The 25,942-nt window shown below is 53.0% G+C and overlaps 7 protein-coding genes across 7 annotated transcripts; 3 read left to right on the top strand and 4 right to left on the bottom strand.

The window, feature by feature from the left end:
- Positions 1-607: 607 nt before the first annotated feature.
- TRP3_2 (anthranilate synthase / indole-3-glycerol phosphate synthase) lies at positions 608-3,370 on the bottom strand. Its single transcript, XM_062882640.1, has 2 exons — positions 2,775-3,370; positions 608-2,721 (listed from the first exon to the last, which is right to left on the bottom strand). The coding sequence occupies exons 1-2, from the start codon at positions 3,092-3,094 to the stop codon at positions 765-767; spliced, it is 2,277 nt and encodes a 758-aa protein (XP_062728704.1). The 5' UTR covers positions 3,095-3,370; the 3' UTR covers positions 608-764.
- QC761_710900 (uncharacterized protein) lies at positions 2,811-9,429 on the top strand (the record flags this gene model as incomplete). The annotated part of the gene is made up of 4 exons (XM_062882639.1): positions 2,811-3,229; positions 3,280-3,815; positions 3,880-7,981; positions 8,035-9,429. Exons 2-4 carry the CDS (start codon positions 3,745-3,747, stop codon positions 9,427-9,429), a joined length of 5,568 nt encoding a protein of 1,855 aa, XP_062728703.1. The 5' UTR covers positions 2,811-3,229; positions 3,280-3,744.
- Positions 9,430-10,654: 1,225 nt separating this feature from the next.
- Positions 10,655-15,063, bottom strand: ATG1 (Serine/threonine-protein kinase). Its single transcript, XM_062882638.1, has 3 exons — positions 13,862-15,063; positions 11,143-13,687; positions 10,655-11,091 (listed from the first exon to the last, which is right to left on the bottom strand). The coding sequence occupies exons 1-3, from the start codon at positions 13,997-13,999 to the stop codon at positions 10,949-10,951; spliced, it is 2,826 nt and encodes a 941-aa protein (XP_062728702.1). The 5' UTR covers positions 14,000-15,063; the 3' UTR covers positions 10,655-10,948.
- Positions 15,064-18,484: 3,421 nt separating this feature from the next.
- CAR2 (ornithine aminotransferase) lies at positions 18,485-21,051 on the bottom strand. The gene is made up of 2 exons (XM_062882637.1): positions 19,168-21,051; positions 18,485-19,097 (listed from the first exon to the last, which is right to left on the bottom strand). Exons 1-2 carry the CDS (start codon positions 20,398-20,400, stop codon positions 18,960-18,962), a joined length of 1,371 nt encoding a protein of 456 aa, XP_062728701.1. The 5' UTR covers positions 20,401-21,051; the 3' UTR covers positions 18,485-18,959.
- Positions 21,052-21,112: 61 nt separating this feature from the next.
- On the top strand, positions 21,113-23,712 carry GPI10 (glycosylphosphatidylinositol anchor biosynthesis). The gene is made up of 3 exons (XM_062882636.1): positions 21,113-21,655; positions 21,709-21,939; positions 21,993-23,712. Exons 1-3 carry the CDS (start codon positions 21,401-21,403, stop codon positions 23,454-23,456), a joined length of 1,950 nt encoding a protein of 649 aa, XP_062728700.1. The 5' UTR covers positions 21,113-21,400; the 3' UTR covers positions 23,457-23,712.
- A 201-nt stretch (positions 23,713-23,913) lies between these two features.
- On the top strand, positions 23,914-24,803 carry QC761_710860 (uncharacterized protein). The gene is made up of 3 exons (XM_062882635.1): positions 23,914-24,254; positions 24,311-24,459; positions 24,520-24,803. The coding sequence occupies exons 1-3, from the start codon at positions 24,045-24,047 to the stop codon at positions 24,656-24,658; spliced, it is 498 nt and encodes a 165-aa protein (XP_062728699.1). The 5' UTR covers positions 23,914-24,044; the 3' UTR covers positions 24,659-24,803.
- Positions 24,804-24,923: 120 nt separating this feature from the next.
- On the bottom strand, positions 24,924-25,919 carry QC761_710850 (uncharacterized protein; the record flags this gene model as incomplete). The annotated part of the gene is made up of 2 exons (XM_062882634.1): positions 24,924-25,853; positions 25,875-25,919. The coding sequence occupies 2 exons, from the start codon at positions 25,917-25,919 to the stop codon at positions 24,924-24,926; spliced, it is 975 nt and encodes a 324-aa protein (XP_062728698.1).
- Between the last annotated feature and the right edge of the window lie 23 nt (positions 25,920-25,942).

Below are 25,942 nucleotides of genomic sequence, written 5' to 3'. Positions count from 1 at the left end.
TATAATGGAATTTCGTCCCGAAGCATATCCAGAAATCTTGTTCTGTGAAAACTTATCCCAATAATTACAGGAATTCAGGTGCTATCTTTATGTAGGCTACTTCGACAGCTTCAAGACTAATATTAATAGTGTTCGTCCGAGCTGGCGGTGATATACTCAATTAGTAATAACCTCTTTACCTAACTAACTTCAGCACTTTAGTTGTTGCTTCGTCCGAGCTACTCCAGTATAAAACCCAACTGGAACATTGTTCGTCCGAGCTGCCTTGAGAACTATCACAGGGAAGGGTAGGCGCAAAAAGGTCTCGTCCGAACAAGAACATGCCGAAGACTTCAGACGGTTAGGCTTTTACTCTTCCGACTACCACGAATCAGACTCATACCTGGACCTGGGTTTTCGACTTCTACGGTAATGAACGCTGTGGAGCTTGACGACTATAAATACGACTATCACCACGATAACGCCGAACATGAAGTAAAGTTCCAGCTCGCTAATCACACCACCTTCACCAGTTGCGTCACGTTCTTGGTACTAACCTCCCTCTCAGGTGGTGTTGAGGACAGAGTGTCGTCTGAGCAATCACAAAAAGACTTGTATGACAGCAGCACTTCGGACGAAATAGTTAAGTGATTTTAGGATGTGAATAACAAAACAAGTAGTCCATCAACCCCTCACAGTAAATGAGCAAATCACCCTATACATAATGACCACCAACTCTATCAAGAATACTCATCTATGATCCCACAACAACCGCCCATCAACCTCTACCGAATAGCCTTCGCAGCCTTGACAAAAGTCCTAATCTTTTCCAAGCTCTGCTTCCCATCCTCCTCTACCCCACTGCTAACATCAACACCAATAACCTGCCCGCCCAACGCACCCAAGGCCTTCACAGACTCGGTCACGTTCCCTGGCTCCAGACCACCAGCCAACAACACCTGCAACCCAGCATCCTTCTCCAACTCGGCCTTGACACTCTCAACATCAAGCAACTTGCCTGTGCCAGCGCCAGAATCCAGGAGTGAAACAGCGTGGTACCCCCTCACTCCAACGCCAACCTGCCCAGGCTTGAACTTCCGGATGACTGGTACCGGGATAAGGGACGCCCACTCAAGTGGCTCGTCACCGTGAAGCTGGACGATATCAAGGTTGTACAGCCTCTGCTTCTCGAGCACCTCCTCCAGGGGCTGGTTCATAAACACACCAACAAGAAGAGGGCGGTGTTTCCTCAGGAGCTCAGCCGAAACAGAAAAGAAGTCCGTGGCTGTCTTGGGGAGTTTAACCGCCTCACCAGCAGTGGTCTGCGCATCATGAACAGCCTTCGAGATGGCCAGGGCCGTTTCATCAGAAACACACCGTTTCGTGCCAGGCACAAGAATCATGCCCACAAGGTCAGCACCAGCCTTGATAGCTTCCGTGGCCGCCTCGGCAGAGCGGGTGCCGCAGATTTTGACAAGCAGAGGGTTGGTAACTCTCTGAGGAGCAGCCGTCTCAGGACCAGCACAAAGCTCCCTGATAAACTTGGACGCGTCAGGAGCGCGCATGATGGCCTCGCCAACAAGAATGCCGTTGATACCATCCCTCTTGCAGTCGAGAACATCCTGGTGGCTGTTGATGCCGCTGAGAGCGAGCAAAAACGTGTCCTTGGGCACCATTTCCTTCAAGCGCCCCGTGGTTCCAAGATCGACCTCGAAATTCTCCAGGTTGCGGTTGTTGACACCAATGGCCTTGGCACCAAGCTTGATGGCAATGGTCATCTCTTCGGCGTTTTGTACCTCTACTAATGGTTCCATGCCGAGTGAGAGCGAGTACTCGTACAGACGCTCGAGAAGGTCGATCTCCAACATCTTGACAATGAGAAGCACAGTATCGGCACCTGCCAGCCGGGCTTCCAAAATCTGGTACTCCTCAAAAATGAACTCCTTTCGGAGAACAGCCGGGCGGTTGGGCATGCCATTGAGTACTTGGCGCACAGCGCGGAGGTCTTCAATGCTGCCCTTGAACCACTCTGGCTCGGTGAGAACGGAAATGACACTGGCTCCGGCAAGAGCGTATCTGCGGGCCTGGGTTGGGGCGTCGATATTAAGAGCAAAGATGCCCTTGGATGGTGACCCTCTCTTAATCTCTGCCGCCAAAGCTACATCAAATGGGGACTGACGAAGACGGTCGACGAGGGAGATCTGAGGAGGGGCGAGGTTGAGGTTGTACGCCGCTTGCAAGTCGGATGGTCTTTGTGAGGGAATCTGCTTCTGGGCGGCCACGGCCTCCTTACGGTGAGCGTAGATCTTTTGAAGGATGTTGTTCTTGGCTGGAATGGCCTTTTTCGGGACAATCTTGGACTCTTGGGAAGCCTTTTGTAACCGCTCATTCTCAGCCCAAGTGCCCCCCTGCATGTACAAAAAGTTCTTGAGCATGAGGCGGCCATCGGCAGACAGGATACTTTCTGGGTGGAATTGCACACCCTCGATAGTGTACTCTGTGTGGCGAACACCCATGATGACACCCTTGGACCCATCTTGATTGGCGATCCAGGAGGTGACCTGGAGGCATTTTGGAAGAGTAACGTGAGTGCCGGCGAGGGAGTGATAACGTGTTACTGGCAGGTCCTGGGCCAGGCCAGCATAGACACCTTTTCCATCGTGACAAAGGGGTGAGGTCTTGCCATGCAAGATCTCACCAGCAAAGCTTACTTCTCCACCGTACAGATCAATCATGCATTGCCTGAAGACGTGTTAATGAATGCTTTGAAAGAGCAGACTTTTGGCCAGACTTACTGCCCCATGCAAACACCGAAGATGGGCACCTTGCCAGCAAAGTGTTTGATGGCATCACGACTGATACCCGAGTCTGTACCTGGATGGCCGGGACCAGGGCTGATGACCAGTTGTGTTGGCTTCTTGGCAATGAGCTCTTCAAGAGTGATCTGGTCGTTTCTGAAGACGGTCACTTTGGCGCCCTCCAGAACAAGATACTGATAGACATTCCAGGTAAAGGAGTCGTAGTTGTCGATGAGGATTAGGTTGGACGCCGTTGGAACGAGGGGAGACGGATCGGGATGGTGGGGTGAGTGATCGATAATGGCAGGCATTTTCATTTGTTTTTGGCCCCGAACTCGGCAGCTGAGGCTGGTACAAGGGACGTCAAACTTTTGGGTTCTCAGGGGGTGTATAGTCTTTCTCAAGGACTCTGGAAGGCTCTGGCGACGATGGTATCAAGTGTCTTGAAAAATGTAGTGAGTCACCCCTCTCTTGGTTGAATGTGTCTCTTACAAGGGAGCAGCACTCTGGACTTTTGGACATTCACTTCAATTCACGGCAGCTTTCGGAAAAGACCCCGATGGACCATAAAGGCAATGGTCCGTGCGTTTATGGATTCCAAAACAGATGCTAAGCCAGGCACAGGGCCCCAGCTTATCGATAAGAAGCTGGGAAGCACTGGTGGACCCCCCTGGCTGAAAAATAGTGGGCTGAGTTGGGTTGGCAATTGCTGGAAGATCCATGATATGGAAGCTCTGCAATTGCGGCCCGCGTCTGAGCTGCCAACTGCAGAAGCGCGTCCAAAGTAAATTCAACTTTTTGCGATCCCGAAACCAAACAAACCACCACTTGCCGATAGCTCCACCACCAACACCACTGACCATCTCCTGTGTCGGCTCATCATCGCGAATACTTAAACCACGCTCGAGGCATTGCATATTGCTGGTCATTGGCGGCAGAGTCGACAAACGAATGGAGAGCAGCACCAATGGCTGCCCCAACTGACAAAACATACTTCCCCCCCCTCGAGGACTGCTTGAAAGGCAGGGCTCCTCTTCTGTAGGTTTGCGCTTCCCCCAATGCTTGTTGCCTTTCTCTAACCTCGCGCCCCCCGGCTCCGTAGCTCATGGAGACTTGTCGCATCCGCCCTCGAAGATTCGAATAGCGACCGATTGACCAGCACTGCCGTATCGGATTTTCTTCGAGATGGCTTCGTCCATCAGCTATTAAAAGAGCCCACCAAGCCATTTAGTCCCCCAACGAACCAGTCCAAGCTCGATTTCCAAACCAGGACGGGCGCCATTAATGTTGTACCATCACCAAAGGACCCCTACGACCTGAGGCAAATCAAGGAGGACGCAACATGGCTAAGCAAGAATGCGAATGTCAACGAGGTGGCTGCGCTGCGCATTGTGGTGGTGGAATATCAGTCGCGCGCCCACAGCCATCTTACCGGACCCTTCTCAACACAGGATGCCGCCAACATTCGGGAAGCTGTTGGTGTCAGCGATGCCCAGGCCTCGAGCTTCCTTTCTAGTCTCAACGTGGTGGCAGTGGTGGATGCCGAAGCAAACTGGGCCGAGTTCGAAAGCGAGACGAAACGTCGCCAGCGCCTTATCACGACGTTTCTAACCGAAAGACGGTCTTTCTTCGCCTCGGCTGATGCCTTTACAACCTTTTTGCTACATTCGCGACCCGGTAATAGAACGCCAGCGGCAGACGAGTTACGGCAGGACATTATGAAGACTGCCTTCAACTGGGATGACCGCGACTTCCAAGTTGCCGACCCATCGCTCCTCAAAGCCATGGCACCCACCTATTTTGCAGTTCTTCCCGAGTTGGTCGAGGAGGTGGAAAAGGGTCCACGGGAGCTCGAGAAGACGGTCTTGACCTCCCAGATCGAGTTGGATTGGAGTCGGACATCCATCACCGAAGTTATCCACGCCATGTCGGTGGCATTTCAGATCATGGATCTTGAAGGCCCACAATTCCATTCTCTGGAACTTGTTGCGCAATGGTTTACCCTCATGGATAACTACCGATTCCTCGAGCCCATCATGCCGATTCTTGAACAACATGATATGCTTGCCGAGCTGGTCCTCCCTGTTCGGAGCTTAATGACTGTCATTTCACTCAAGTTTCTCAATATCGACCGTGCGCTTTTGTACCTGTCGCCCCCAGACGATGTCGATCGGAGTGAGGTGCTGGTGGATGGTGAAGAGCCCTACCTCAACTCGGCCGAGCTTCTAAAACAAATCCATGACATCCTCCAGGCGGCTACCAGCATTGGTGTACCAATGGCTGTTCCGCTTGCCTTTGCGTGGTCCTTGATCATTCACCAGATGCACGTCGGCTACCAGGATAGAGCCGAGCGGAGGGATTTGATCAACAACCAAAGGGCCAGAGGCACGTTCGAATCAGAGGCCATCGCGCCTCCTACACCGCCAGAAGGGCGACAGCGACGAAATTCCGGCGGAAGTTTGATCTCGATCGAGCAATCACCCTACGACGCCTTTCTGGAAGTTGCAAACCTGGAGCGAGACATGCAAGTGGCCGAAACAATGGCCATGGTGGCTACCTCGAGGGGCCATGTCTACAATATCATCAGCGAGATGATTAGCTGTCTGGGCTATGGCGAGACGGCTGCTTTTCGACCGATGATTGGTGCTCGTTCACGCGTGGTGTTTGAAGACCTCTTGAAGCGGACTTTCCATGTTGTGGGCTACCAGACTGAGCCTGTTGCATGTCTGCTGTATCTGTTGTCTGGCAGCAGGTCATACTGGGACATCTCTTCAGAAGTCCCCAACTCGGCTGCGCTAGACATATACACTCAGATGCTCACAGACCCGCTCTTGAGAACACAGTACACCGAACAGTCGCACAATAGATACCCATACGAATTCATCCCCTTCACCGAGATATGTCGATCGTTGTTGGCAGCTCTAGTGTCCGATAAGCAGAGCTCGGAGCAGATAGTCGGATGGCTTTACAGAACACCAAGTCTGACCATCGAGTGGAATCCCATGTGGGATCGATCATATCATCTGGTGAATGAAGATGAAAATACGAATTCATTCTGCGTGGATGAGGACATCGACCTGTTTAGCGCACGATCCTTCAGGAAAGTCGCGCCTCAAGAAAAATTCACCATTCCGAGCGGAACATATGGCCGGTTCGTCACCGATGTTGGCAGAGTAGCCAAGCTCGAGTTTGAACACTCGGCTCTGGCGCTGCTTGGGAAACGCCTCGAGGTATACCTGTCGGACGGGGCGTGGGACAGCGGGTTAGGGCAACTTACCACGGACGACCTTGCGGAAGCGATATCCCTCCTGGCTGTCGTGTTGCGGACTGAAGTTCTCAGGAGCACGGGTAGATCACCAAAACCAAACACAGAGAGCGCCATCAAGGTTCTTCAAGAAACCAGCAGCAGCCTCCCGCGTAACAACGACATCATCAAAGTCGTGTGTGGGATTTTGAATGGCTTGATTGAAGAGGATCCTACTCAGCTGGATGCCGGCAAGTTCAAGGTGATGACGGCCTCCCTCCAGTTTCTCCATGCGTTGCTACCAGTGGTCCCCGGCCGGGTTTGGTCATACATGTCCAACTGTGGTCTCATCAGCAGCGAGGGGCGGTCCGGTCGACTCTCCAGAATCACCGGCAATCTGGACATGTACGCCGAGCGGGTAGACTTCCTGCAGTCCGCTGTGAAGCTGTTCTCCAGCTTGGTGGAAAACGCAATGTCGAGTGCTGCGCAGCGGAAGACGGCGGCAAGCCCCAATGCCCGCGTCAGAATTGACGAGAACCCATGGGCCGGCATGTCGGAGAAGATTCTGTCTCAAGTGTGCCTTGCGATAGCCCAGACCGCTGTAGACATCTTTGAAAACTCAGCGACATGGAGATTCGAGTCAGAGGTGGGCGAAAGCATTGTGATCACAGAGGTGGTGAACATCATGACCAGCCTGCTCTTCTACACATACAGCATGGGTTCGCCGGAATCGCCTAAGAACTTGACAAGCTGCCTGTTGGAGGCTTCTCGGTACATCATTGAAGGCTTTTTGGCTCCCGCGTCCAGCTCGCTTCGATTCCAACCACTGTTGACCTCGCTCCTGGCCGCCTTCAACATCACCGACTCGACACTCTACCCTTATCGATCCCGTATTGTATCGGAAAGACTCACGGGGGTGGTTTCGTTTGCCACCATTATCCTGAGAGTTGCTAGCTACCTGGACCACCCCACGGCCGCCATCCAAACGCAGCTATTCAAGTGCGCCGCCCTTGTTGCTAGACTTCCAGCCATCAAGCACTCCTTCAAGATGCCTGTCATAGCACTGTTGAGCGCACTGGTCGAAAATGCCGGCAAGGGTTCCGGTGAACCGCCATCATTGCTTGGCTACCTTGGCCCGCAAGTGTCTCACTCGTTCATTCAGATTGCCTCCCAGTTGGACAAGCCCTTTGACAGGATACCCGAGGTGGTGAGGACCTGGAACTTCTTTTCCATCATCCTACGCAACCGGCAACAGTGGATGGCGAACTGTTTTCTCACCGGCAAGACCCCTCGCCAGGCTCTCAAGGGTGACGCAAAGATGTCAGAGATCTCACCAGACTCGGTACTGTCCACAGCGTTGGAGAAGCTTCGGTCTATTGTCACGTTGCCTAGCCAGGAAGCCCTCGCCATTCTGGACTTTTTCACGTCGGCGCAGAACTACTGGGCTTGGACCATCTTTGCCATGCAAAAGGATAAGTCCTTTTTGGATGGCCTGCGGTCCTATGTCAAGAACCTCAAAGCTCCCGAGCTCGTCTTTAAGAACGACCCGGCCGAGGCGGGTTACCAAGCCAGGATAGCAGCTTACATTGCCGAGACCTTTGCAATGCAGCTTTACCACTTGCGGCAGATGCGTCAGGCACAGGACTTTGCCACCAAGGTTGTGGAAGACCTCGACTATTTCCTTAGGCATGGTGTTCAGGTAGCGGATTATAATGCCTCGCTACACTCTAACTTTGCAAAGAATTTTAGTCAGAGGTATCCAGGTCTTGAGTTGGATGACTTTAAGAGGACTGTCCTGGTACCCAAGAATCTTGGAGCACAGTACTATTATGGCATGGATTTCGCTGAAAAGATGCTCGGATATGATGCGGGTTGGGCGGGAGCCGGGTCTAAGAAGAATGGTTTCCGGACAGAGATGGAGAAGGCCAATCTCAACCTGTCGCTTGTGGAAGCCGAGGTGGTGAGTGTCTTTCTGTTCATGCGATGCAGTAGTAGATTACTAACTGATTGCAGGCCCTCTTCCATGCTTGGGAATATCTCATTCTCGAACTCAGCAGTTGCTTGTTGCCAAAGAGCGGCATCATTTCGAGGCAAATGATTCAAGTGGCAGAGCAGTGCCTGGAGGCCAACCAAAGACCTTCAGCTCCGGACCACATCTTTATCCGACTTACCGAGTCGAGAGCTAACTTGACCCTGACGCTGCTGAAGCGTTTGGCTGATTGCTCACAGCTACCCAAGGACTTTACCCAGCTCCTGACTCTGGTTGCCACAACCATCAATGTGGTCGACAACCCTTTTGCCACAGAAAACATTACCTACTTCCGCACACTCCTGAGGATACTCTTCGTCACGCTCCGCGGAACCAAGCTCTCTTCCAATGCACCCGCTCCCGGCAAGGCGGGCCCCGAGACCTCGGTAGCGGCCACGCAGTTGGTGATCACCATTCTCGACCGTGTAGTGGCTCAGTCTTTCCGTGCATTGGCTGGTCTTGTCCACGAGCCTGGCTCCCCCACTGAGCCTGACGACATGGCTTTGGTGACTGGCATCCTCCAGGCTTGTCTCGCCGTCCCCGGCCTCGACCAATGCCAGGGGCAGATCATCACCATCATGTCCAACCACAACATCTTCCAAGTCGCCACCTCACTGTTCAGCTGGTCCGACAAGCTCGTCGGTCGCAACGGCGACCCAGTCTACGGCGAGATCTCCTTGCTGTTCCTCCTCGAACTCTCGTCCCTCCCCCAGATCGCCGAACAGCTTGCAGTCAACGGCATCCTGGGTCACATCACCTCGGCCAACATTGCCGGCTTCCTCCGCAGGAAGAACATCACCCCCTTTACGGAATCCGTCAACAAGATGCGCTGCTACTCGATCTGGTCTCGTGCCCTCCTGCCAATGCTAATCAACATCCTCGGCGCCTTGGGTCCTACCATCGCGCCCGAAGTAGCCTTTGTGTTGAACCAGTTCCCGAACTTACTTGAATCCTCTATCGAGAGGCTTGCAGCCCCGGGAATGGACAGAACAATCCCCACCATGTCGTTTGGCTCAGAAGACAGCACCAGAACCCACCCTTTTTACATTACCCTGGCGACGATGAACGAGATTCACTCTCTGAGTCTGCTGGCGAAGGTGTTGGGGGCGTTGAGGGAGAACAACACGAGGGATATACCCGAGGTGACGGGGTGGGACTCGGGAAAGGTGCTGGAGCATGTCGAGTTTTGGCTGCAGAGTAGAAAGGTGCTGAGGGAGAGGTTGCTGCCGCTGACGGAGAGGGAGAGAGAGTGGTGGGGGATGAAGACAAGGGAGGGCGCAGGGGGGGGGGATTGTCAGACTGTGCTGGAGGAGAAGGTTGTTGGGGTTTTGGAGGGGGTGAGGGATGTTTTGATGGCTGGGGAGGAGGGGGAGGAGTAAGATTGGGATGATGAGGGTGGAGGGGGGATGTTGGATGGAAATTAGGTCGAGTAAAAAAGGGGGTGGGATGATGGTTTTGTAGGAGTTGATATCATCATGGTTGTTTTGGTGTTTTGTTTTCATTCGGGTCGAGGTTGGGCGTCTTTGATGTTTTTGGGTGATTTGATAAGGGGAGAGAAAGTGGATAAGTGTAATTGAGCGAGAGAAGGAAGAATTGAATTTTTTTTTCTGTTTCAGGATTCGTGATGATGATTGATTACTGTGACCACCTTGGATGTTTTTAGCTTTTCGCGTTGTCTGTGTTTGAAGCGTGTTTGGCCGCTGCAGTTGACGACAGAACCAATGGCAATTTTTTTTTTTACAGTCTTGAATCCGGTGGTTTCAGTTCAACGCTTTGTTAGTTTTCAGTTTTCCCTTTCTCCTGATGGGGGGCACATGTTGTCGGTCCTTTAGACTTTTGGTGAAAATTGATAGCCAACAATAGACACTCCAAGTGTTCAAGACATTTTTTCAAGAAAAAACCATGCAGATTTTCAAAGGGCAACTACCCCTTTATAAATCTCATGTCTAGTAATAATCCGGGGGAAAAAAGCCCATTCCATGTACCATTTACACCGCTTGCTCTCAACAACATGTTGTGTTGTCTATTTATTATCTGCATTCACATATATTTATGAATTTCTCATATGTTTCACATATTTTGATAGTTTCCCATTCTCTTAGCATAAGGTATGCCTATTTGCTTCCCCCTCTCCCTTCTTCTCTCCTCAACTTGACCCAACCACACAAAAACACAACAGGAGATATGCAAATAATAAAAACCCCACGAGGAGTCACCAGAACAAGACCAAGAAAAAAAAGCAATGTGATAAAACACTGCTAATACTGCTCCCCATTCCGTTTCCTTACAGTAATAACCAAGAGAGGAGAGAAAAAAAAGATCCCCATTTCCCCGCTAAACCCCTCCGTTTCCTTTCCCATATGTTGCCCCCATAAAAGATTGATAACAATAATATCTACGCCCCGAACCAAAACCAACAAGAGAAAAATTGTTTAAAATAGGCCACCTCCCGTGCCATGGGTCCGAATCCAAGAAAGGTCCGAAACCAAAAAAAAAAAAAAAAAAAAAAAAAAAACAAAGACAAAGAAGAGGCAAAAAGAAAAAGAAAAACGCGCTGGCCTGTCCCCAAGCGCCCTCAAATTCTGAGGCATGAAATGCATAGGCTTGATTCCGGCTTCATCAAGAACGAACAGCCATGCTAACCGCGCCATATATGCCCACTGGAAAAAAAGTATAAATATCGAAGAAATAATCAGCGGTCAAACTCCGGTATAATGTATGATGTGCCAAACCATAAACACGAATTTGCACAAGGAAAATAGTCCCCGAAGCGATCGTCAGGCCTTCGAGGCCCTGAAACGGCCGGCAAGACCGTTAGCCGCGGGGCTCAAGTGTGTCGTAGCAGCCTGTATAGGTGTCGTTTGTTCGTTAATCGTCAGCTTTGGGATCGTTAGACGTTCAGACCGGGACACTGCGTGGTGCTAGCTCGCCGCTACGACGTCTGACAGAAATTATGTCCTGTTGCTGCTGCTGTTGAGCTCGAGAGATGGCAAGCATCTTCTTCTGGAGGTTTGCGAGACGTGCTTTAACCATCTGGATCACTGTCAAGCTGTTAGTACGGTAACCAAAACAAAAGAGGTAAATCTGCTCACTCTTCTGAATAGACTGCTTGTCCTCGCTGCTCATCTCGGAGGTGTCCTCGCGGACAGCAGCTTCAGCCTTTTCGTCCCTAGACGAGGTTGATATCCTGCGCTTAGGAAGATGGTCGTCATCGCTATCCAAGACAGCCTCGAGCATGCGAATCGCAGTCGAATAGAATATCTCGCAGCCGGGGAGGTCTTCGCTCGCAATCTCATTGATGGCTGCAGTTCTACTCATCTCAACGGCGCGGTCGTACATGAGCTTCTCGGCGCTGATACCTGGCGAAAGGATGACTCCTTCGGCACCCGTCACCGAGCCAACCTCGGTTTGATGATTGCTGGGGTGGCTGGGGTGATCTTCGGGAAGCTGCTTTTGAGCCTCAATGAGTTTTAACCGCACAATCTCAGCCTTCTCCAAGACCTCGTTGAACCGGGACCGGATCCACTGGACCACCCTATTGATCTTCAGTGCCAACGCCTGGCTGTTAACCGAGTCGCGAGCGGCTGAGTGGATGCTGTTGCTGTTGTCCGACCTGCTCTTGCGTGTCCACCATAGGCTAGCAATGTCCATGGATTTGGCAAGAAGAGACAGCGCCTTGACGTACAATACCAGGGCCTCTTCTGATAGAGAGACTGTTGCCTCGAGGGTGAGGCCATCTTCTTCCTCCATCTTGTCGGCAGGAACGCCACCGAGGCCATAATCCATGGAAGGGGCCAATGGAACAAGTTGCTTGTACTTGACCTCGGCAAAGCCATAGACCACATCGCTTCGGGTGGCCCAATCCTCAATGCACTGGGCCACGCGGGAATCCTCGTCCACCGGCGTGGTGTGCTTCCCATCCGAGATCATCCCGGCCGGTGCAGAGGGCGTCGGATATGCCGGGAAAGGGCTGTAGATCTGGGGCGGAGACTGGCCCTTGCTGAGCAGATGAGGCGCCACGTTGAACCCAAAAAGCCGAAGACTGGCGTCCTGAATTGCCTTGGAGATGGCAGAAGTTGTCGAGCCGGGGCTGCTAGAGAGTGGCTTGTCATATGACCCTTGTCGAAGGTGGTTGTTGCGGGCGGAAACAGCACCAGTCGTTGATGTTGGGTGCCCTTGCTGGGTAGCGCGCCGAACAATCTGACCCGACTTGGGGACCGATTGCGGGTACATGGAGATTTGGTCAGCCAGTGCATTGACCTCCACGCCCTTCTTGTCGATGAAGATGTAGTCACGCTCCAAAGCAACATCCTGAGCAGCCTTCTCCTCCTCTGTCAGGGGCTTGGTCAGCCTGCTCTTTGGTCGAGGTTGCGATGCAAGGGTTTGTGAAGGATCCGGCACGATGGATTCTCGTGGTGGTCTCTGCGAGGCTGTCGAGTTTGCTCGAGAGCGGTCCACGTACATGACGGGGCGGGCTGGCGCTGAAGTAGATGGCTGAACAGCTGGCCGGCGGGTAATTCCCAACCCATCTCCAGCAGGCGAGTAGCTCAAGCCAGCACGAGGACCTGGCACTTGTTCCAGTGGGTTCGGTTTCTCGATTGGTGTCGCCAGTGGCGATGCTGGCCGAGGCCTGGGGGAGGACAGAACGCCTGTGGCCACTTTGCCACGCTGGGAATCCCGACGTGATAGAGACAGTGACCCTTCGGGCCGCACTGTCTCCTTCACCTGCTGTGGTTCCGGCTTCGGGAGGTCATCCTCGTGGAGATTGGGGATTGGCCCTGTGATGACGGTGTGGTTGAAAAAGTCGGCGAAGCTGATCCGTTCCACGGGATTCCGCTTCAGGAGAGCTCGGACGAGGCTCTTCAACTCCGGACTCACCACGCTCTCGCGAGGAAACTTGACCTGGTCCTCAGCAGCTTCTATCTTCCTAAGCAGCTCCACATGATTCCCGGCCCTAAAGGGAGGTCTCCCTGTCGCCATCTCGTACAGAACGGTGCCCACCGACCACAGATCCGCTTTGGCATCGTACCGTTCATACCGGAGAATCTCAGGGGCCATGTAGAGCGGTGACCCACACAGCGTCTCAGCGAGTGACGTCGAGGGCAACACGCGAGCAAAGCCAAAGTCGGCAAGCTTGAGCATAGGCAGCGACGGAAGTCCTGCTGCTGGCATCAGCGAGTCGTAACTAGCACTCAAGATTTGCTTGGCCGATTGGTGAGTTTCCCGAAAGAACGGCGACGGCAGCAGCAGCAGGTTCTGTGGTTTGACATCTCGGTGAACAAAGTTTCCTTCCCTCAAAAACTTGAGCGCACTTGCGAGCTGCTTGAGGAAATGGCGGGTGATAACCTCGTGCAAACCCTGGTTGTGCTCAATGGGATACCTGCGGGCAATATCACGGGTAGCCGAGTGTGTGATCAGCTTCTCCCGCTTCTTAATAAATAACGAAAGATCACCAAGCTCGCAGTATTCCATAATCAAGTTGATGTGCGTGGCCGACTCGACACAGTCATGAAGGGCAACGATATGTGGGTGGCGCAACGTCTTGAGGATCTTGATTTCGCCGTACAGGTTTTCCTTTAGTTTCTTGTTCAAGCGACTGAGCTCTACGGACTTGATGGCGACCAGGGCGCCCGTGACCTATCGTAGGGGACCATGTTAGCGGATTCGGCGCAACCGAGACGATGAGATTAAAGACACGTCCAACTCCCACTCCACCTAATCTGGCAGCACCGCACGCCATCCGATAGGCAACTCGCTGTTTTTCTTCCCGGGGGGGGGTCAACTGGCGCAAAAGAAATGGGGAGTTCGAACCTTGTGCCGGCCAGAGTAGACCTGGGCGAAGCTGCCCTTTCCAATCTCCTTGTCGATGACGAACTGCCCGACGGCACCATCGGTTGGCTGTTTTTGCCGCCTCGACGACGAGGTGGACGATAACTGTCTGTCGGCCATGGCTACCTGCTGATGTTGGCAAGCACGGGGGGAGCTGGCTTGAAAAGAAAAAGAGAGCCCGAGGGCCTATGCTATGCGAAAGACGTGGGCGGGAGGCTCGATCGACATGTATACTTCGTGGGTCGCGGTTGACAGCTATGGATGTGGCCAAGGGTGACAAAGCTGATATGCACGGCGCTCGAAGGTGAAAGAGGGGCAGGGTGAGGCAGAAGCCAAGGGTAGTGTTGCCTATAGGACAGCGCGGGACTGGAGGACGAGAGAGACCGAAAGGTAGATCTCCGATAGGTCGGGTGGTGTAGGAAAGTGGAAGCGGCTCCAAAAGCTGAGGGAGGAGAGAATGGGCAGAGTTTCTTTTGTGGGTACGAAGAGACACGCGGGGACGCAACAGCCACTATACTGGGTGTCTTGAAAGCTTGTTGGTGATGCAAAGGTTGATGGGTGATGGGTGCCCCGACAGGAAGGGTGGCGGATAGAGTGGGTGACTGATTACAGCAGCTACTTGTTGAAAGCGAGGAGCCGGCTCGGTCGACGGACACAGCAGAGTTGGTGGTTAGCGGCGGTGGTCCCAGGCTTTCTAGTCTGGGGTAACAGCGGTCCGACGGTTGCGACGGTGAGGAGAGACCGAGAGAGTGAGAGAGAGAGAGAGAGACTGGAGGAGTGGCACGGAGGAAGAGCAGTGGTGAATGGTGATGGTAGATCGGGGATAGGCTACTACTACTGCGCCTGGGAGTTTATCGCTATCAGTAGGGTCAGGCTGGGGGAAGCTAGCTCCACCGCGGCACGCTGACGTCCAAAGTCAACTGAATGACTCAGACTCGATCGATTGCAGGATCCAGAGCTCGATTTCCCCAGGTTTCGCAACAATAGAAGGGGCGGACTAGAGTACAGAGCGCAGAGGGCGAGGGCACAAAGGGAGGAGGGAAGATGAAAGCGGGCGGTGTTGGGAGAAACAGCAGAAAAAGGGCAGGAACCTGGGAGAGACCTGTGAATGAACGAGAGGGTGACGACGATACGGACACAGCAGATGGAGCCAGGCCTCTTCTGTTGCTGGGGGTGCTGCAGCGGCAGAAAAGCAGGGGTTTTGGTGTGAATGCTGCTCGTGATGCTTCAAAAGTAGTTCGAGGTATCGATGCACTGGCCACCAGCCGTCAGGGTACATTGCAGGTACCTTGAGTCTGTTACGTCGAGAGAGAGACCGGAGGTCACGGCTGTCTCCCGTGACTGGACCCAAAACGGCATTTGGGACGATAAGCCCCGCGATAACAGCACAGTGTTCACAGTGTTTGGAGCTCTGTAACCTTGACGAACACCTGAACCCAGACACAAGCCAGAACAAGCCAGAACCGCCATCTGCATCATTTACCGCTGGTCTTGCGTCTTGCGCCTTCGGAGGCCATCCTGATGAGCTAAGCACGTTTGCGCCCTCAAAATGGCGAGATGACTGACCAACACAAGATACAACGGCGAGCTCGCCCTTCTTCCCCCATGTGTGGTCCAGATGAAACAACCGGTTCTCTTCTCTCGTTCAATACAACGGACTCGCACTTACAAGACAGCCCGTCATGATGAATCGACCAACCGGGAGTCGAGGGGCTGCTCCACCTCCACAGTGGAGTCACAGACAGACAGCCAGACAAGACACCCGCACAGTCACCGGCTGCCCCCCACCCATAATGTACACCACCTCTCACCTGCATCGGGGGGTGCATCGATGTCGATGCTGGTGAGCCGTTCCATTGCTGCTGTCATGGTCATACAAGCTTCTTATTTTCAAGAAGAGAGAAACACAAACCAGGCGGAGCCAGGGCGCACATCCGATCGACATGGGCACTGGACACTGAAGGGCGGCCACCCAAACGAGCCACGGAGGAATGGCACGGCGGTATTGTCAGGTGGTCAATACGCCCGCGCCGTCGACGCACCACGGCCAGGAACGATTACCAAAGAGGTTCCAAGCTTGGTCCATGCTCCAATGCTCCAGCAGCCCAGCTGCATCAGCTCCAGCAGCATCGGACATCTGGACACAGCTCCGCCATCTCTAGTAAACTTCTGCTTCTAGCGCCTTTCTACGCCGGTCTTTGGCTTTTGCTCAATACTCCGTACCACAGGTTGTCCGAAAAGCCGGTGGCTGCCCGTTCTATGGTTCCAGCCAAAAACACGGGCGGATGGCGCATGCAGCAACCAGGCCTGCCGGAAGTTTGTCTCATTTACACAGCAGCCTCCGAGAGTGAGGCTGTCGAACGAACAGTTTATCGGACAGGGCAGGGGGCCGGGGGGCCGGGGGGCCTGCCTTATCCCTTATCGGTGGGACTCTTAGCGCAGCCATCCATCTTCCCGCCCTTTCGCCCTTTCGTGTCCGACCTCCTCCTCTTGACATCTTCCACATGTTAATGTGTGAGCATGGCGTCTTCCGGTTGGCCGCTGCATGTGTTTGTCCAGAACTCCAGCAACTGCCTGCCACCGCACGCGTGCTGTTTGAAGCTTGCTCACTGGTCAATCCCAAGAATCCGTGCACTGAGCCAAGTCTGAGGACAGAAAGAAGATGACTGTCATATGCACCTCCGGATGTCTACTGTTATTACTATTGACACCTTTTTATCAGGTGTGCTGGTCATCGGATACAATGGGTACAGCTTGCGAAACAATGTCTATTTGTTCTCCCATATCAGGGCCCTTCTCTTCACCAGCGTCATATTTCCTCAATTCGTCGATCGATTATCAAAAGGAGGCACAATCGTGTTGCTTGTCCTTGTTTTTCTTTTGTTTTGTTTTGGTGGTGGGCCACCCCCCCGCACTCTTGTTCAAGGCACAGGGACTGCCGGCCTTGGAAAACAGCTGCCAAATGTCTTGTCCTTTGGCTTGTGTTTTGTAGTGGTGTGGTGGTGGTGGTGATCCGGCAAGTCCCAAAGAGGAAGGGTAACACGGCTGTAAGCCACTCAGGGCATTTTTCCCCCTCCCACACATGTCGACCCCTATCCGCAGGCCTGCATCTCGCTAGCCCAGATCTCGTGCACATTCCCGGCTTCGACTCTACATACAGACAGATACACACTGCTACCTCTCAATCTAGACAAGATAGCGTTTGATAATGTGGGGGGGGGTTTCATCCGACGGATCATCGACCTCACACACACACATCGGAGTTAGATTGTTCAATAAGGTAGCTTAAGGCCGACAAGTCGATCCGTTGTTGAGTTTGATCTATCAACTACCCATCCGCCCACCCACGAAAGATGGTGGCTGGGCGGATGGATGGGATGGTTATGTACGTAGACAACGCACGGTAGGACTGTAACCTCTCACGTGCCTGCCACTGGTCTTAATTGAAACAAATCCAAACGGGAAATATATCACTCGAATGACACAATGACACACACACACACACACACACACACAACTGCTCCGCCATCATCATCGTTTGCTGTGTAAACGATGATGATGGCGGACGGAGGGTTATTCATTGGCTACCACTAAAAGCTAAAAAGGGCACACCCAGCTTTTGGGAAAAAAATACGGACACTGTGTGTGATTTAGCAGCAACAGAGACTCAATGGTGGTGTCAGAGAGTGTGTGTACCCGTACCCATTGGATAAAAGGCCATGTAGGTAGTGTGGTGGTTGGGGAGGAGGGAAGCCTAAAAGGCAGCAACAGCAGCAGCAGTAGCGGGTAGGTGTGTAGGTATGCATGGATCTTGAACTTACACAACAGGACAACGCAGCAGCTAGACCGTGGGAATTGGACAATTGCTGGGTTCTGCCTTGTGAGAGAAAACAACTCATAACTGATGTGGACCTCTGGGGTAAGTAACAAGTCGCCTATAATTTAACCCAGTAGAGGTTCAGTCCCCTCAACTGTTCTATTACACTGCCTGTTATGCTATCCACTGAATAGCAAAAACCAACTCGCAGCTTTTACACAATTGGAAATTGACATGTCAGAAAGTTGCCCTGACCGACGACTGTATAGCGTTAAGTTATACAATATCTACCTGCGGACCTCCATCGAGGATTCGTCACCAGAACCCGTGACAGGAACAGGAATACCCCATAATAGCTCGTCTCATCAGGGTGCTGAAGTATCATGCACATAGATTCAACTGGAGTGTACCTTGTCTCTTGTTTAGGTAGATCATAACCCGACACTCTCCCCCACTCTTACTTTCAGCCTCACCCACTCAACCCGGGCGTAGAGAGCACCTACATATGGAACTTGTCACATCACTCTCCCCTTAGCCAAACATATATATGCAACAGATCGAATGAACAACTCATCACTCACCACTCACCGGCAGAAAAGACACCGGTTCCAGGAAATTATTTCCGGTCAAGACACTGGCAAATCATCCAACACATTTCCACTTCACCACACACACACACACACACACACACACACACACACACACACACACACACACACACACACACACACACACACACACACACACATACATACACACACAACAAATCAATCAACTGATCCTACTAGGCAGGGACTTGGTATTATTCTGGTACTTCTCTGACCAAATATCCATGCATCCAATCAAACCCCCTCTGGACTTCATGTCAAGTCTAGCCCCAGCCCAGCCCGGCCCGGCCCAGTCCAATCTCCTTGATGCAAACATCTCGGTATCATTTCCATGCATATACTACCATAAGAGCCAAACTCTGCTGTTGTACCCCATCTAAATAATGCTTACAGTGGTATCAAAACATCCAAAAAGGAAACCCCATTGAAAAAAAGATGTGTCATGATCCCGGGGAACATATTCCGGTTCCCCCCTGACTTCTTCACCTGCCCACATTTTGCCCCAGCAAATCGGGTGATCTTCCTTCGGGCCGTCCCCGGTTCGCCTCCCCGCCCCCCCCCCGGCAAGATCCTTCCCCGGATTTTTCTGAAAAGCGATGTCTGTGGTGGTGGTGAGCGGCGAGTGACTCATGATCATGGTGCGCTGATGTGATAATCAGTGCGCCTCGTGCTTGGTGGCATTTGGCAACTCCTCCAGCGCCTCCTTAATGGTCTTGAGGGCGCTTCTGAGTTCATCTTCGGTGATGACCAGCGGTGGTGCGAAGCGAATGATGTTGCCGTGGGTCGGTTTGGCCTGTTCAGCATGGTGGTGAGTTATCATTGTCGGGAACGGAAAAGGAAAGGGAGGCGAAAAAAAGACATACCAAAACACCCTTCTCCTTCAACAACATGCACAAATCCCACGCCGTCCTCCCATTCGTCTCGCTCTCATCAATCACCACCGCGTTCAACAACCCCCTCCCCCTCACCAGCTCCACAATCTTGCTGTTGAACCCTCTGATCTCGCTCCTGAAAATCTCCCCCAGCTTCTGGGCCTTGCCGACCAAGCCTTCCTCTTCGACCAGCTCCAAAGCCTTGATACTAACCGCGCACCCAAGCGGGTTTCCACCGTACGTGCTCCCGTGAGTGCCAGGCTCAATAACCCCCATAATCTCCTTCGAGCTCAAAACACAACTGACAGGGTACACCCCCCCGCTGATCGCCTTCCCCAAGGTCACCACATCCGGCTTGATCCCATCCCACTCGCTGCACAGCATCCTTCCCGTCCTCGCAATCCCCGTCTGGATCTCGTCGCAAATCAAAAGCACATTATACTCCCTGCACAGCTCCTGAACTCTTTTGAGATACCCATCCTCCGGCACCACCACCCCGGCCTCACCCTGAATGGGCTCAATAATAAACGCCGCCGTCTCCTTCCCAAACTCCCCAAGTATCTCCTCCACATCCTCCACACTCCCATACCTAATCGCCTTCCCCGTGCTCGGGTGTCTCGCCCCAATGAGCGGTACATACGGCCCATGATTATCCCTACTCTCCGGATCAACACTCAGACTCACCGCCACCATCGTCCTCCCGTGAAAGTTCCCATCCACACTCCACACCCTAGCCTTCCCTTGCTCCACCCCCTTGACCTTGTACGCCCATTTTCTTGCCAGTTTGATGGCCGTCTCGACCGCCTCGGCGCCCGTGTTCATGGGCAGGACCATCTCGTACCCAAACACGTCCCTGACCTTCTTGGCCCACTGGGGAAAGACGTCGTTGTGGAAGGCGCGGGAGGAGAGGGTGAGGCGGGCGGCTTGGTCGGTGAGGGCTTTGATGAGGGCGGGGTGGCAGTGGCCTTGGTTGACGGCGCTGTAGGCGGAGAGGAAGTCGAGGTAGTGGCGCCCTTCAGGGTCCCAGACGTGGCAGCCCGAGGCGCGGGCGAAGACGATGGGGAGGGGGGAGTAGTTGTGGGCTGCGTAGGTGTTTTCCGTTGTGATGGCTGTTGTGGTGGAGGAGGCGTGGTAGGGGTCGGTTGGTTTGGTGGTGGTGGAGGAGGAGGAGGAGGGGGAGGGGGGAGTGTCGTTGGAGGAGGAGGAGGAGGCGTGAGGGGCCATGGTTGGAATTGTTCGTGGTATTGGGGGTTGGGTGAATTGGTTGGTGAATTGGCGGTTGTTCAAAGGTAGGCAAGATATGACGGTAGATGGGAAGACAGACAGACAAGGTAGTTGGTAAGAAAGTAAGTTTGCCCGCTGGCAGGAGATTAAATCAGCGGTGTAAGAACAAACAAAGTGTTGTCAAAACTACGCCACCTTTATGAAATTCCAACAAAACCTTGGATGGCCAATTGGTACTAATGTATGTAGATCCCAAGCAGAAGAAGGCAATGGGAAAACAAAGAAAACAAATCGCAGAGATAAAAAGAGGGGAATATATATAAACCCGCCTCACCCTGCCTCTCCCTACCTTCACCCTCCCAAACCTACAATACCTCCGCTTCGGAAGGTGTTTGCCGTTGCAATCATGCAATTCCACCGAACGACACTATACCTCTAAGTGCAAGTCAGATAGTCCCAAGACGCTCACAACACCTCACGTGGGCCCAGCATCCTTGGACAGTCCCGCAAAAAGCATGCCGAAGGAAACCGCTTTTATGACGAAAGGTCTTGTAACCTTCCTTTAAAAGTGTGACAGAACTAGGGGTGTGGCCCGTCATGGACGTGGCGATATTATTCATACAAACTGGAAGCTTAAAACTCGATAGGTACTCAGACACAATACATTCCCCATACCGGATATCTTTCAGAATCAAAGATAGATAGATAGATAGAAGGTGTCATCCATCCATTGCTGCGATGCTGTGGTTCCAGCGGGGGAGGGGCAGGCGGTGGGAAATGCAGGGATCTCTTGAGCTTTCAGCCAATTGTGGGTCACTTGATTACCGCAGCAAGCTTGGTAGGGCTGCGGGGGAACCAATCAGCTGCAGGGGTGCTTCGTGTCAGAGCTGCCAGATGGCAAGCAGCTCTGTCTGTCTGACCGACAGTTGACGCGACTTTGGATGAGATTAGGTGCGGCCCCCGAACTTCGTCGAGAACTACACTTGACGAGTCGTGTTTGATGGTCAAGATGGAGAAAGATACTGTCAAGAAACCCCCAGGGCCGAGAATAGAAAAGCCAGCCGAGAAAGATGGCAGGGTGCACGCGCAGGTCGCGGCTGCTCAAGTCGGGGATATTCTCAGTGTGTTGCTGGCATTTCGGTTCATCAACTCTCTTTTTGTCAAGACATTCTTTCAACCAGATGAATATTTCCAGGCCTTGGAGCCGGCGTGGAGGTTGGCTTTTGGGGAAGGCAGTGGTGCTTGGATGACTTGGGTATTTTCGCTCATTGGATTTGATGAGAACCATGTGCTGACTGATATGGTCAGGAATGGGAATATCAATTGCGGTCTTCACTTCACCCAGCCGTATTTGGCGCCGCGTACAAGCTTGCCGAGACTGTCATGAGTGCCATGCATTTGTTTCCACCCTTCATCGCTTCCATGTTAGTAGTTTTGCCAGGGGCTTTGCAGTCTGTGTTTGCTGCCTTGGGAGACTTTTACACATGGAAGCTGGCCATGGATGTCTATGGGAGGGAGAGTTGTGCTCCTTGGGCTGCTGTAAGCATCCCAACTCATCTGAACTACCGGGGTGTATCTAACGATGAATGTAGTTGTGGATGACCGTTCTCAATCCCTGGCAGTGGTACTGCTCAACAAGAACATTTTCCAACTCTCTCGAGACAACCCTCACCATTGCTGCTCTTTCCTACTGGCCTTGGGAGCTCCTTGCAGATGCCAAGGAAACCAAAGAAGAGCGCCTGAAGCAAAAAGGGAGACTCAACAGCTTGAGAACATCCCTCTTCCTAGCAGCCATCGCCGTCCTCCTTCGCCCAACAAACCTCTTCATCTGGCTCGGCATCATCGCCCTGACCCTCACCCGCCTCACTCTCGACGGCCAGTCCCCCATCACACAAACCACCTTCCCTACCCTCCTCAGAGAAACCGTCCTCTGTGGTTCCGTTGCCCTCGCCATCTCGGTCGTCTCTGACCGCCTCTACTTTGGCTTCTGGACCTTCCCTCCTTACAAATGGCTCTACTTCAACATGTCCCAGTCTCTCGCCGTCTTTTACGGCCGGATGCCCTGGCACTATTACCTCTCCCAGGGCATTCCTCTCCTCACCACCACCTTCCTCCCCTTTGCCCTGCTGGGCATCTACAAAGCCACCCTCACCTCCGCCAAACCCACCACCCTCCTCTCTGCCCGTCCAACATCCCTCTCCACCACCTCATTCAACACCCTCAAGACTTTGTCTTTTGCCCTCATAGGCATGATCACCATCCTCTCCCTAATCTCCCACAAAGAAGTCCGCTTCATCTACCCCCTCCTCCCCATCCTGCACATCCTCGCAGCACCCTACGTAACCAGCTTCTTCACCACCCCTCTCACCACCCCATCCAAACCTTTGGTGCTGCGCCACAAAATCTTCCTCGCAAACATCCTCTCCATCAACCTCCTCCTCGCGGGGTATCTCTCCCTCTTCCACCAGCCCGCGCCCATCTCTGTCCTTTCCTTCTTGAGAAGTGAATACGAGCGCCTCCACCCTGACTCCCTTTCTTTGAGTGCTTCCCCACAGGAACAAAAGGAATTATTCGCCCTGTTTCTCACCCCCTGTCACACGACACCGTGGAGGTCGCATCTTGTCTGGCCGGGGCTGAGGGCTAGGGCGTTGACCTGTGAGCCGCCGTTGCATACTGCTCCGGGGACGCCTGAACGGGAAAACTATCTTGACGAGGCGGATAGGTTTTACGCGGAGGATGCGGAGACGGGGAAGTACGGGGGGGTGTTTCTGAGGCGAGAGATGTGGCCACAGTTTTTTGATGGGGGTGACGGGAGAAAAGGGGAGGAGATACCGAGGTTTGTGGTTGGTTTTGAGGGGATTGAGGGGGTGTTGGGGGAGTTTTTTGGGGGTGAGGGAGAAAAGATGGGGGTGAAGATGAAAAAGGTTTGGGAGGGGTGGAATGGGCTCGTTAATGAGGATTGGAGGAGGGGTGGGAGGTTGGTTGTTTGGGACACGGGGGTTTATCCTGATGGCGGTGGGGAGGTGGTGGATGGGGGAAGTAAAGATGAGTTGTGATGGAACGGGAGTAGAATGTATGTATGTTATGGTTGGAACTACTGTTTATTTCTTTCCTCTGTGGTGGATTTGATTTTGTCAAAACCCACGCTGAATTTTGTAGAATATGTGGAACGGGCTCTAGATACCTTCTTGACTTGCCAGGTACTCACCAGATTGTTTGAGATATCGTCCTTCTTTTGAAAGCCCTCTCGCAGTCTATTTCAACCTCGACAAGCAGTGAGCTCTACTCTACAAGCTTCCTGCGTCTCCCTCCTACTCAGGTTCCCTCCCGTGATGCAAAACAGAACATCAGATACTCGCCAAACAAGGCCGCCATTCTGTGAAACAATCAACCCCTAATCCAGCAAACAATCCGAGGTAGCCCAAAAGCTTGCTTCCCTGACCTAACCTCGCACAGAGCCGCACACCCGGAGTCAACACCCTGCCTTCTGGTGCCACCCGTCACCACGTCACTGCCACCACTGGAATGCCATGACGTTTGTTGAAGGCGGCTGTTCTGTCAAAATGCGCCTTCCACATCTGCCATCCGAACTCGGATGATTCGCCCGCCTGACCGTTCGAGAGAATCAGCTATTCAGCTTTTAGATGTCCACCAAACAAAGGCTACCAAACAGCACACCATACCACCCTTCCACTCTCTCTTACCCAGCCACCAACCACGCACACACAACCGCCATCACAGCTAACATGTCACCCCTCCCCAAACTCGCCATCTTCCTCCTCGGTCTCTTTCTTATTACCACCAAAGCAAACCCCCTGGACGCCCACCCCAAACCACGGCGTTCCATCGGCGGCGTAAGTCCCCTCCCTTCCTTTCTCATCATCACCCCCTCATAGCTGATTTGGTCCAGGTCCTAATCTGCACCAACCCCAACGCCACCGGCGTCTGCACCCACGAAACCTACCAACTCAACAAGTGCTACAACCTCCCCGACGGTCTTCGGAACAACGCCGCCACCTTTGCGCCAGACCCCGGTAATTTCTTTTGTTATCCTTACCTGTGAGTCTCTTTTTACTTTTTTTTTTTAATGAAGCAGGATATATGTTGACAAGAATGTAGCAAGGTCTGCGGCGGCATCTGCACCTCACCTGAGGGTTGCACCATGGGACCTGTCGACTCTGACTACCCCCACCGGTACAACCTCACGGCTGTGAGCTGGGACCGGTTTATTACTTCGTTTGATTGTCTTTGGAAGTGATCTGAGAAGGGGGGCTGTCGTTGGCTGGGTTACGAACCTGTCGCAGGAAGAGAGGCTTCTTTCTTGCCAATCACAAGCTGTATTGGTAGTCAGACGCAATCCTCACAGCATCAATACGCAGAAAAGCAAACAGCAGAATAGATCACTGTTTTGATAATCAAAAGTGTACAAATCCCGAATAACCCCATCATAGCTTGCCATGAATTTTAACCTGCCTGCCTGCTTTCAAAATACAATACATAACCCCCCACCCTTTTTCTCCCCTTCAAAGCAACCCAAGATGCCTCGCCGCATGCTCAACATGCTCCCCACTAAAACTCGCCATAAAGTAATAACTGTGATCATAGCCCTCATGATACCTCACCTTCAACCCCTCCAACCCCATCTCCTTGACCACCGCCTCCAGATTCTCGGGAAGCAGCTGCCCATTTTTGTAGAAATTGTCCCCGGTGCCAACATCGACGAGGGCCTTGAGATCACCCCCCTTCCAAATCCCCGATCTCAACAACTCGACAGCGTCGTGCTTCTTGCCTTCCTCGAGTCCACCGGCTAGGTACCCCTTGAACGCCTTTTCCCCCCAGGGACACTTTGTCGGGTTTGCAATCGGGGCGAAGGCACTGACAGATTTGTATTTGTCTTGGTGCTTGAGGTAGAGGGTTAAAGCCCCGTGTCCGCCCATGCTGTGACCCGTGATGGAGACTCGTTCCTTATCAAGGTAGGGACCGAGCTGGGGGGAGGAAAAGAGAACGGAGGGGAGTTCGGTGGTGATGTAAGTTTCCATCTTGTAGTTTTCCTTCCAGGGATCGGCAGTGGCGTCGAGGTAGAAGGATGCCGCCTCGCCAAAGTCCCAGGAGTCGGATTGCCCCGGGATGGAGAGGCCGCGGGGGGAGGTGTCGGGGTAGACGAGGGCTAGGCCGAGCTGGGAGGCGCGGTGTTGGAAGAAGCCTTTTTCCGTGCAGTTTTCCGGGGAGCAGGTCAGGCCCGAGAGGTAGATTAACACGGGGGCGGGGGTGGTTTTGGAGAGGGCGGAGGGGGGGATGAAGAGGTTTATGGACATGGGGGTTGAGGTTGTGGTGGAGGGGTGGGTGAGCTTGTAGAGCTTGCCGTTGAAGGTGGTGATTTCGGCTTTGATTTCGAGGGCCATTTTGACGGTGGTGGTGAAGGAGCGGGTGGTGGTGTGAGTAAGTTGGGGGACTTGACGAGTGAGTTGGGAGACTTGACGAGTGAGTTGACGACGGGTAAGAGTCGAGACGAGGGACATGAGAGTTGTTATTAAAGACCGCT

The sequence above is a fragment of the Podospora bellae-mahoneyi genome, chromosome 7 (assembly GCF_035222275.1).
Source record: "Podospora bellae-mahoneyi strain CBS 112042 chromosome 7, whole genome shotgun sequence".
NCBI lineage: Eukaryota > Fungi > Ascomycota > Sordariomycetes > Sordariales > Podosporaceae > Podospora > Podospora bellae-mahoneyi.
This window is presented reverse-complemented; position numbering and strand designations above follow the sequence as displayed.